At 33.2% G+C, this 12,447-nt stretch overlaps 1 protein-coding gene across 1 annotated transcript; it reads right to left on the reverse strand.

Annotated features, from left to right (window-relative positions):
- Nucleotides 1–272: 272 nt before the first annotated feature.
- Nucleotides 273–6,854, reverse strand: LOC136799432 (protein SpAN-like). Its single transcript, XM_067056140.1, has 5 exons — nt 6,405–6,854; nt 5,742–5,927; nt 4,520–4,697; nt 2,761–2,993; nt 273–2,061 (listed from the first exon to the last, which is right to left on the reverse strand). Exons 1-5 carry the CDS (start codon nt 6,649–6,651, stop codon nt 1,547–1,549), a joined length of 1,359 nt encoding a protein of 452 aa, XP_066912241.1. The 5' UTR covers nt 6,652–6,854; the 3' UTR covers nt 273–1,546.
- Between the last annotated feature and the right edge of the window lie 5,593 nt (nt 6,855–12,447).

Raw genomic sequence — 12,447 nt, forward strand, 5'->3', positions numbered from 1 at the left:
AAAAAAAAGCATTGGGAAGAGGAAAGATTAACTTAAATTTTGAGCTGCTATACATTAAATTTAGATCAGCCGTTCGTGTATCATACACGTACAGTTTCCACATTTCCCACAGCTTTGATTTGATTGTGTTCGAAAATTTTCCTTAAATTTAGGACTTTGAAATTGGGTTTTAAATCAAGTCCAGATGATGCCAGAACGGGGGTACATGGGTAAAAAGTCAAGGAGACATGATTGATTTTTTTATCCTTTTTATCTTTTATTTTCTTTTTGTTGGGGTTTCAACTTTCAAATGATGGAAACAATATCTTTGATAATATTTTACAAAATCTTTCTTTATACTTTTTTCTTTCTTAAAAATTGGGATTTAAACTATAAAACATAAGCGATGTTTTTTCTTTATTCTCTTACTTGACGCGCATGCTCACTCACCACTCTTACTCACATGGACACTCAAATAATTTTGCTCACAACACTCACAATAAATAAGGTAATACTAATAATTATAGAAATATATAATTTTTCTTATTTTTTAAGCCCTTTTCTTAATGTCCTATTTATTGTTCATAAAAACGTTTATTTAATGCGATGTCAAATTTTAATCGAATATTTTCCAATCGAACGACCGTTTTTTGATAATAATGTATAAGACTTATTTCGTAAAAAAGGGAGTGGCGTATTTTTTTAAAAGGGTTCTATAACTAAAATATAATAAGCTATTTACACATTTTTTCCAAATATATTAAAGATAAAATCTGTTTTAGAAAGAATTTTTATCCCACCTCGCTTCTTTGTCACATAGGAACCAGACTAGAAACCAATCTCTATCCGACAAAAAAAACTTGATTCGCGCTCTCACGGTCACTTAAAACACGCTACATAAAGAAAAGGCTCGCTTACGTTCAACATGTTTTAATGTAATCACTTTTTCATAATCATACCTAATTTTGTTTCAAGTGATTAAATTTTAAGAAAAAAATAAATTAAATAATTTATATGGGAAATAATTTGTACAGTACTCTGTAAGTAACATGATAATAAAATAAAAAAAAACAAATGAAAAAAGAAAATTTTCCTCTTTTTTAATAATTTATGGACATCTCTTTATATAATGATAAAGCTATAATAATAATAATGCATATCTTGTTTTCGTAGTACCATGTAGTTTTTGGAATTTTGAAATCCCTCAGTTTGCACTCCAGGTATCATCATGAAAATGTTTTCTTTTCCATTTAGTTGGATATTATCAAATCCAAAGTGATTTTTCTATTGATAATCAACTCAATCTCATCTAAAAACATTTCATTGCAAACCCAATATCGCAAGCATGTTCTTATTGTCAATGCCGCTGGTGGCCTTCATTTGATTGACATCATCATAAATGCTTACGTCAGCAGATTTTTGTTTTGATCTCTCATATGTGCGTAGTTGTTGTTTTTCACTCCAGGTTTCTCTATAGCCTGTTGGTAAGTTTCATCCATTTTGTTTACCAAAAACAACGCCCCCTCAACATGGGTGTGACAGGCGGACTCAAAACAACACGAACCTCTTAACTATCATTACATAACTGGATATCGCAGTATTCCCATCGCGGGTTATTGTCTTTATCTGCTAACGTCGTATAACACCAGGGTCGTTCCCTATCCCCTTGTGGGTTACGACAATAATTATATTTCAAATCGTCTTCTTTGTTATTTAAGTCATAATCATGTTTATGTGGATAGTTTCTATTCCAGGGTTGACACATGACACCTGATTCAGTATAATCCAGGGTTCCTCTATAGTCTCTACCTTTACTTGATCGAAGAGCACATGTTTCTTTAGATTCAGTACTTGGTAGTTTATTACATTTATACATGGCACGAACTTGAGCGATATCTAAGTAAGATAATGCTTCACGTTGTCCGAGCTGTGCTTGCATGTTTGGTGATAAAGATCTATACTTTTTGACAACTTTGATGGTCTGTCGTTCGTTCTTTGAGAAGAAATGAGAGCCGTAATGCATGATTGACCAATAGTCATAAGCATAACCCATACTGTCAACTTGTTCGTTCGTGATGCGAACTATAAAAGAAAAGAAAGAGTTGGTTACAGGTATTTGTCGTGTAAATTTGGTTCAGATTTGCTTGAGTTAAGAAAGCAATGAGATATTTTTTTATCGTGCTTGTAAAAAATGAGCTGCAATGGCTACATGTTATTAAAATTATGATGTCAATAAGTAGAGAGGGTATCTTTTCGGAAAAGGGGTATTAGCTATCAGTAATACCTTTTTTCCGGACACCCTATATCCACTTATATGCAACAAGGTTAACCACTGATTTCAATAAGAGAGAAAATTCGCACAAATATGCGGAAGTAATAAATGTTGATTCTTTGTTGTGATGGTGTATTTTTAACCAGCACTGATTTCATCTTAAAACCACTGGAAGTTAAGCGATTAAACGTCAGAAACAGGCTATAGAACGTTGTAATCTCTTCAGCTTGAACAGGCTTATGACGTCATAGTAGGGTAGCGATTAAGAGACTTGTTACAGTAATGAAACAGGACGCACGTGATACAAAAGAGATACCATCTTTCATGAAAAAAGCCTTCATTTAAGCACAATCATGGAAAGGAAATAGATTTTATTATAGCAAAGAAAGAACCCATTCTTTGGAAATTCCGAAGGGACTAGAAAAGTGGATTTCCCGTTTTCCGTCGCCATGCTCAAGCGTAAAAAACACGTTAAATTTGAACTGCACGCCTTGTTGTAAAATACTTACTAAATTGTTGTTGTTGTCCCGGCAGAATGTTGTTGCGTACGATTTTGACGTATTCATCACGATCTCTACGACTTTGTTCGTGCCAGAAGCCAACAGCGTGTCCAATCTCGTGAATGACTGTCCCCTTTTCACCACACCCGTCTCCAATACTGATCAATTGTTGCCCGGGAACGTATTTACGTGACGTATCACCGTTCAAATGAGTGTCCGTACGTCCGACTTGTGACCAACATCTATAAAGAGACAAGATAAATTTGTAAAATAATGTGATCAATTTATTATTATGACGACGTCATTTAATTTTTTTGGAATTTAATTAAAAGGCTTGATGATACCGCGACCTCGGTAGACTTTGAAAACAAAAACAACTGAATAATTGACAATAGAAAAGTTATTATTATTTTTTTGTCATTAAATTGAATTGACACGGTAAAGGAATATGAAAATTTGATTCTTGAATTACCTTGAAGAGGAAATCTAATTGATCAATGGATAGTGTCAAAAAAATAAATAACTGAGGGTACGTATGTCGTCGACAAGAGAAAAAAAAGAAAATCTTTCTTTCAAAAAAGTAAAATTTAATTAGTATGATAGGTTGTCATTGAATAATAAAATTTCATGCTCATTTCCTTGACATACTACTTCTGAAAAGATTTGTTAATGATGAAGTCTCAAAAATGGGGTATTCACTGATTAAAAACCCCCGGTTACAATATTGCCTCACTATTCAGAAAGTACAATAATTAAACCGCGCGTACGATTTGTTCCCGTTTCTTTTTGGGGAAGCACGCACGCGCATTGCATTTCAAGGGGAAACTATTGATGACGACGGTACCCCAGACCGAGCTCACGGAAGGAAATAGATGCATTTTTGCACATAGTTGCTTTACTCTCTCTCTTTCTTATGTGTCAGAGTAATTCCTTCTCATCTTATACAATGCTATACCTAGGTACCCACTGCGTAGCTCTTTATCACCCTGACATATCTTTCTTTATTTATCTCAATAATGTATTTTAAAGATATTCATCTCTCGAACATAATAAAATAAAAAGAGTAAAAAAAGAGAATAGATGTGATGTATAAGCATCAATCGATAAAAAAAGGAGGAAGTAGAGTACATCAAAAGCTTATTTAATGGAACCCTTTTGTTCTGACACTGCAACGATAATTAGAGTACAATTAAATGCGTTAATAGTGTTAAGAGATGGAAGAATGCGTCGAAATCCTGGCTTTTTTATCAAGCCCGTCCGTTACTTTTTTGTAAAAAAAACCAAGAGGAAAGAGTCCTCGTGAATTGAAAAAAAAGCTATATTTTTGAACCTTATGTACATCAACATGACGTAATAACGATGCCTTTTCTTTTACATCATATCTATTGCGTATCATTTCTAACGGATATTTTTATTAATTTTTGTTTTTTATCTCAATAATATAGAAAGAGGCTTAGCCCTTCCATTAGAACACAAAAGAATGTCCCTATTAAAAAAAGGCCTACATGAAAAAGTGTCGAGAGACCAGACAGAGCCCTGTACTTAGCAACTTTATATGAGGTCAGATTTTTGCTCTAATGTCAAACGTAATTTTTTGTGAATTTCTTATTTTTACCGGGAAAGTGGAAATTACATCACAAAAACGAATGAAAACCGGTTTCTGTAAAATGCCCACATGTTTCCGTCAAGGTGTGAAAAAGATTGCGTGCGCGACTTTAAAAATTGAAACGTGTACCGTCATTGAAGCCAAAAGATATGAAGATCTTACCCAGTATCGGTCTTTGTGAAGAGGATATGTTCGATTGGTCCACCTTTGAAATGTTTGTGTCTTATTTCAGCCTGTTCTTTTGGCGTTAGTCGATCAATTCTGATAAATTTCAAACAACCTTTCAAATTCTTTTTCCAATGTTTGATTCCTCGTTTGATTTCAATCCTTGTATCCCGAGCTGTAAAAAAAATAACAAAGTTGGTCAAAACCCGGTCAATTTAATCAGCCCAAAAACTCATGTTACATAAGTTACAGTAATAAATAAAGTTAACAAGAGCCATTGGGAGGAGGTTTTTAGCATGCCATAGTATCCGGGAATTGACATTCTAGAATTAGAAAGACCGTTCGTTCTGCCAAAGTAACGAAATCCTGTTTTAACAAAAATAGAAGTTGAGAATATGGATGGTATTAGCCTTTTTTAATGCACGAGATTTTGATTTTGCATGAAGAAAAACAAGGCGTTATAGGTATTCCGCCTTTTTTGACAAATATAGAAAGTAGCATATCAATTACAAAAACAATTTTTTTCTCTTTTTCGACTAATGTATCTACCCTTTTCTTTATCGACATGTAAATAGGGCTGTGATTGATTGATTGACTGATTGATTAAGCCATTGGTTGATTGACAAGTGAATTTTTAGCTCAAAAATGGTATATGGTTCAGAATTCGTTCCAAGTTACTTTTGTCCTAGTTCAGTATTTTGCAATTTAAAGAACTGTGTCAATCAGATTAAATGAAAAAAGTTAGCATGTCAAAACTAGTGATATCCAATGCTTGCAATCAAATTTCAAAGCACACGAGCCTTCTCTGCTACACAGCGCAAAAATGTAAATAAAGCAAAAAACAACATTAGATTTAATAATTAAAGAAAATTTTTAGAACGTTTCATCATTTTTATAAAGAAACCTACAGAAACCTTTAATAAAAACTTTAAGAAAAACGTAAGAAAAAAGGCTAGGTTTCTTTGCTTTCAAAGAACTCTCATCGCTCTGTCACTCAAGTGTCAAAATGACACTTGGTAGATTGACATGTCAAGTACAAGGTGATACAAACTTGTTGAAAAAAAGGTTCAAATCTTTCTAACGTGGTCTTTTTATTCCTTCATGTCAATTCTAGATCTGCCTTTATTGTCAAACAGCTAATGATCTTCGCAGGTCATTTTAATCGAAATTACACACTTGAAAAGTTAGTCAACCTTTTTTTTCAAAAAAAACTACTTACTAAATCCTTTATCGATTTTGTAATACACTGTATTGTGTTTCCACAAATATAATTCGTCCGTGCGTGCCGCTCGCTTCTTTCTTGAAGATCGGCCGTCGATTCCATCATAGATTTGATTCGTTTTCACATGTAGTTTTTGTAGCAAATCCAAACGAATATCAGATTCGAAAAATGAATCGTCTTTGACTATAAAATAAAGAATAAAATCAAGAATCTTGTCAACCCGGTTTCACCAACACAGAACCTACGCTAGCAGCCGTCTTTCACATCCACAAATGATTTATTTTTATAGCCATGATATTTGAAAATGGCCGCGCGCTTCATCAAGACATCCTTTACCGTTTTTTAAGTTGTTATTAGAAATGTTGTTTCAAAGGGTTACGCATCTAATTCCGTCATAAAACAAAAAAACCTCATCGTCATTAAAAAAACCAAAAATACAATCATAAGAAAAAAACGCTCAAGAATTGTGAAGAATTTTCTTTAACCTGTGCATTTTTTGAATTAATGAGCCTCTATCGTAATTACTGTATGAGAAAGAAAAAAAACACAATACTAAGCTGGATGCGCTAAATGATTAAATTATTCTTTTTGTGCACGAGTACATGTGTCTCCGATATTGGATTGGGCGTCGCAAAAAAACGAATCAATCCAATTTCTTACCATTTTTTGTGATATTTAAGTTCAATTTCCATACATCTTCGTTATCTTTTTCATCATCTTTTTGGTTTTTTGGTTTCATATATTGCGATGGATCGTCGTATGAAGGTCCTTCAAAATCACCTTCAAGGTCGAAATTATCCCAGTCTTCAGACTCATCAAAATCGGCTGAACGGTGGACCCGGACGGGAGCCGCGTCGATCGTTTGCAATAACGTTACCATAACCATACATAATGTTAACCAAAGCATATTTGTTTGATAAAATGTTTCTTTTTTTAAAAATTTGCAATAAAAATAAATAAATATATCTCTCTCCGTAAAATTTTTCTTTTTGCGTTTTAATCGCGAAACTGTTATAACGTCATCTGGTAAATCGCTTGCTTCTGTTTTCAAATATATATCGTTATCAATACCAATATATCTTTTTGAATTCGTTCTTCTCTTTTTTATTTTTTTCTGGAATAAGATAAACAAATAATATAATCAATTTGGAAAAAAATTTGGACGACTTCATCTTCCCATCCTATCCTAAGAGCTGACAACTAACATCTAAACGAGATATGTACAAAGTACCTTTAATATAAATACACCATGTACCACAGATTTAAAAAAAATCACAAAGTCGTTAGCATTCGGTGTTCGGTACCCTGCAAGTCGTTGCCCGTTCGGTTTTCGATAGACATTCGACTAACTGTGTGGACGACCGAGAAATAATTCTCGTCATACTATCAACCTTAATTGTTATACGGCAATCATACTCTTTTGTTTCACATAAATCACATAAAAAAATTGCACAGTCTTTTTTAACATTGACTTCAATGAATGTCGTCACAATAGACTGTCATATAAAGAGCTATTCTTACTTCGTCCGCCGTCTTTAACAACCATAAAGACAAAAAGAGCATCATAACCTTCTCTCGCGCGCATACTTCTCTTTTCTTTATAATGCGATACGCTTTATATCACGCTCGCTTCGTCTCTGACAAGGTTTTATGAAGCTTTAAAGTCGTTTCGGTAAGACGTGAAAAATAGTCGAAGGAAACTAGATGCTTTATCTTAGCATTGTTTCAGTATTCAAAAGAGAAACAATAAAAAGCTATTTCTTTTTTTGAATAAATGAAAGACAAGGGCAAACGAATTTAAAGGGTATTAGCCGTTGTGTTTATTAGATAATACTTTCTGTTTTAACTTTTGAAAAGCTTTCTTTCATGATTTTATTGTCTCATTGTATGAGAACTTCCAATGCCTCTTTAGAAACTTTTGAAAAATTAAGGTAAGAGCCTTCTTCCTATTCCGTTTCTATCAAGCTATGTTCTATTTTGAATACGTAGAACAACCCTGAGAATAAAACTTGGATCCCTTACGTAAAAATCCATTCTTTGTTTGACCTTGAAATCACTGTTTCCTCAAGTAACAAAATACCTCTGTTCCTTTTTTTGAGTGTATTTTTAATTACATTGGAAACTAGCCTCTCTTTCTTCTCGTTGTCGCCGCTACAGATTAATATCCTTACAGTAAAAGCTAACTAGACTGGGTCCTATATATCATATGTAAATAATTACACTTACACTCGCAGAAACAGTTCTATATCTATGAGGTTAGTGCTGGTACCTTGCTTACCTCACTAAATGTCACTTTTCAAAAGAATACAAAATCTTTTGTGTAAACTTTAATTTTCTCTTTTCCTTTTCGAACGTTTCTCATTTTAATAGAAAATGCAGTGAAATTGACAACGAAAATAAAAGGAGCGTGCGAAACAAAACTCGTGCTTTAGGTGTTCTATTTCTTTGAAAAGTAGCATAAAATTTTGTTGATTAGAAAACATTTAATATGCCTTTCTACTTCTCTGAACCATACATGCTTATCACCCAGAGCTTCTTGTAGTTGTAAGCCCTTGTTGCTTTTCACTTCCCTGACTGTAAATGTATTCGAACGGAAGCAGGACTGAGTCGTTAAATTCTTGCGCATCCTTTTACAATCCAAGACCAAGAAAAGAGATACTCAAAATATGAAATTTCACGATGGTTAGTATCCTCAAGTTAAATCTTTCAAAATAACCAAACTAAAACAAGACTTTATAAATCTAATTTAGTTTTTACATCAGTCTACTTATGCACAAGTTTACGATTGACTATACCATACGAAAAATCTCAAACCTAAAAAAAATTATTCACACTTTGTGCTGATTAAAGGAATGTGTGATTTCCATTCAAAAGCTTACAAAAAATCACAAAAATGAATCGATTGACGAAGATACGGTGAAGGGTGTTAACAGTATTGACAATAAAATGATTGGAGTGACAATTAAAAAGAATAATAGAACATAATTTGGAAAGAAAATATCTAATAAATAGAGATAAACAAAAATAAATGAATAAAATTTTGTCAATGAAAGTTTGTGTCATTATTCATATATACCTACCAGTAACTGTTGCCTACTGATGGTCACGATTCTACTCTCGATTTGTCGAATTCTCACAGGTACAATACGGTAAAGCCTTTGCGTATTTCATACACTGATAGATTATGTACATTATCGCCTTATGCTTATTTTGACCTTCCCCTGAAGCTTTGCAATGGGAGTTAGCTGCCTTGACTAGATATTGAGCTCTTTATCTTTACCTGCAGTATGTTAGCTTTATGCAAAATGTCCGTATTTGTTAAGACTATTACTTGCGAACCTTATTTATATTGCTCTTTGAAGTACCTGTTTTTTGGCATTCCATAAGTGTTGCAATTAAAAACCACAGCAGGTAGGTGTTTGTCTGTGTTGATTTAAATGTTTTTCTCTCCCCCATACAAAAGCTATAAACATATACGTGATTCTGTAATTACAGTAATTTCCAAATGCCCATTTACCAGTTTATAATGGCGTTTAGTCTCCAACAGTTTCCACGTTACAACTACCCACCCTTGTGGCTTTTTTAACGTTGTTGTAATTATTGGCAAAACTCACTCCAGGAATTTGTGAAATGTATTAAAATAGAGTATGACTTCACTCAGCGAAAATTGATGGACAAATAAGCTTCAGTGTTTTACCAGGAGAAGTATTAGATTGCCTCAGTTGTGAAAAAGGAAAAAGCATTTTACATTCTGCCTCATTTCTACCTCTGGGGAAAAAGTCTAATTCTAGTATAATAAAGTTTCGGTCTAGAAAGATTTGTGTAAGAAATAAAAGAACTTATATTCAAAGAGTATTGAAGTAGAAAACGGCAGTGTATATACTCACGAAAGTTCGACGACGAAAATTAGGAAGATTACCATGTTTCCCTTCTCAACGACGGTTGAGCTGGTCAGGTTTTTCGTGTTTTCCTATTCAGCTCAAAACTCCGACAAAATTTTGTACTGTTTCAACTATTTCCTCCAAGCAGCTCAAACAAAACCACAGATAAAAAAAAATGCATCAGCTTATAGACAACCCCCTGTCAAGCTCTTACAATAGACCCTATACAATTTAGTATAAAACACGGGAAATTTTGGACCAGTATGTTTTTGACGATTTTTCAATGCACCCGGTATTAAAACAATGAAACTTGCGATTTGAAAAATGAATGCCAAAATCTTTGTAAAAGGAAGAAAAGATTTAAAAAATACAGATTGACGATTAGAAAGCTTTTTTTAAACAAAAAAAAGACAATGATGAAAGTAAACTTTTGACAATAAACATGGTATTTTTTTTTAATATAGATTATTTTTCTTTTTAAAGAAAATAACCAAAAGCGTATTAGGACGTTAATGTGACGTCACAATCTTTACGGAAAGATGGTAGAGTGCGTTTTCACTGTGATCAAGTCCTGCTCTCTCTATCTCTCCTTCTTTCTTAAGATCAATACTGAATAACTTCATGTTTCAAAAAAGAAGGACGGATCTCTGAAGCATTCTAGCCTTCGTGCACAAAAATAATAAAACATAAGAAATCATTTTATTAAGACCGAAGGAAAGAGGTATCTCTTTTTCCTGAACGATGCCTCTATTCTGTATCCACTTAAAATTTTTAGCTTTTACCTCACAGCCCCTCGTGATCTTTTTTCAAGCTTACTTTATATATAGTAATTTAAGGAAACTCTATGACAAGTCTTTAAACACTAAAACCGTTATACCGTTTTCACATCCAAGCGAGATCCTCAAAGTTCTCAAAACTCCATCATTGACTCGTTTGATAAAAACTGATAAAAACTATACCATTTAAGGATTGAGGTTCCAATAATGCTTAGCCATCTAACACTGCATTAATCTAACATTGTAAAATTTTGTTTATGTTTTTTGTAATTTTTCATAAATGCTTATGCCTATGCCTTCTTTCACAATTGGGCGTGAGAGAATGATATGGACGTAAAGAATTTCCTTTGAAAGAAACTTCTCTTTTTTTCTTGAAGATAGCTTTCTTAAAAAAGCCCACCCTCCCTATGTAAAATTTGGGCGGTTCACTATTGAAGAAGAAAAATTATGAGAAATAGGCTGGAAAGTTATAAGTCATGTTTTTATCTTAGTAACAGCTTTGTATCAGTGATATATCACTTATAACATGAAAGAACTCCGTGAAATTATGACGCTATTTTTTTTTCTACTTCTGATAACTGTAGAGAAGGCGGATTACAACCCAACTATGTCCAAAAACTACTTTAAATTATGTAGTTGTGGTAACGGATAGGTGTGTCAGTTCCAAAAAGTTTTGAAATCGGTATTAGTAGATATAAGCTTCGAAAGAGTACACCATAAATGTGTACATGTGCAAGGAATTTATATTTTAAAGATACATGCTGGGCCCAGTCTTCCTGGATAAAAACAGCATGCAGGTTTCCACCATTATGAATGGCGTCATATGTCTATTTTCCTCTTTTCAGAATACTATGTAGAGAGGTCATTATTCTTAATTTCCTATATACATGATTTAATGCTTGTCAGGTATATGAAGAAATCGCATTCCCATAGATCTTATGAATCATATACCCGTTGCAAAAACTTTAAACTCAAAAGCATCTTAATTTGCAAGTAAACTATCTTGAACGCTGTAAAACACGCTCTGATTCATCGAAATTATTGGTACTTAAATCACACATCATTACCAATACGGTAATGTTTCCAAATTCCCACATCAGTCATTAAACCACAAATGGCTGCATAATAGTCCAAAAACCGAGCCTCCAGAATGACGCTATATGGCTGAACAACCCTCATTTCGAAATATTAATCACTTTTCCAAAATGTTGCAATTTCCAAGTGCCAGTCTATCTTACCACACTCTTTACAACTATAATATCACCACAAAGTATTACAACCTGATAGAGAATGTAATTTCCGCTAATATCGAAAACTCCGGTCTATACGTTTTGATGGAATATTAACAAACCTATTTGGCATATTCTTGGCTTGTCTTCAAAAAATATTTATCAATTTCCACAGTAGCCACACACCATAAATCAAAGTCTTCTGTAATAAGTAGCGAATCAAAAATATCTACGCAAAGGAAGAAAATATAAAGATTCAGGATAATATCCTGTAATATCTTTATCCTTTGATTTAGTGTCACACCCGAATTTTGCTTAATTATAATCACCCAAAAATTACCTCATTAATCTAAAGGAGAAAAATCTTGTTTCATTTTTAGCCGCCGTGTTAATTATACTCCTTTGATCTCTTCACACCTTGAATTAATTACTGTTCTCCAATCAAACAATTGTTCGCTTCCCATTGGTCTAAATCTACCGCAAAATGACCAATTTTCACTAAAATTTCTTTTTGCTTTACCGCGCGTTCCTAACTCGAACTAGTTCTACCAATATCTATTTTTTTAAACACTTGCAGAAAAGAAATTTTGGATTGGGTTTTATAGTCTTGTGGAGATGCAAAGACACGTACAATTTAAATGAAAATTCCATGAATATTTTCTTAGTAGCCTTGATAATAGCTGGGAGTAAGGATGCACTTTAAAAAGGTTGAAATTTAAATAATTTTTCTTTGTTTTTATCTTAAGAGGAGAATCTTACTTTTATTTCGCGTCGTTTTTACGCTGCTGGATTTACAGAAATTTAATCTTTTTATTGT

The sequence above is a fragment of the Clytia hemisphaerica genome, unplaced genomic scaffold (genome assembly GCF_902728285.1).
Source record: "Clytia hemisphaerica strain Z4C2 unplaced genomic scaffold, Clytia hemisphaerica genome assembly, whole genome shotgun sequence".
NCBI lineage: Eukaryota > Metazoa > Cnidaria > Hydrozoa > Leptothecata > Clytiidae > Clytia > Clytia hemisphaerica.

Bases quoted from the DNA above. Each gene is read 5' to 3' on its own strand.
- LOC136799432 (XM_067056140.1), bottom strand. From the start codon at position 6,651: ATGCTTTGGTTAACATTATGTATGGTTATGGTAACGTTATTGCAAACG. The intron at 4,698-5,741 runs GTAAGTAGTTTT...TTTTTTTTACAG, and splicing joins CAAAATCGATAAAGGATTTA to CTCGGGATACAAGGATTGAA. The intron at 2,994-4,519 runs GTAAGATCTTCA...GTCTCTTTATAG, and splicing joins TTCACAAAGACCGATACTGG to ATGTTGGTCACAAGTCGGAC.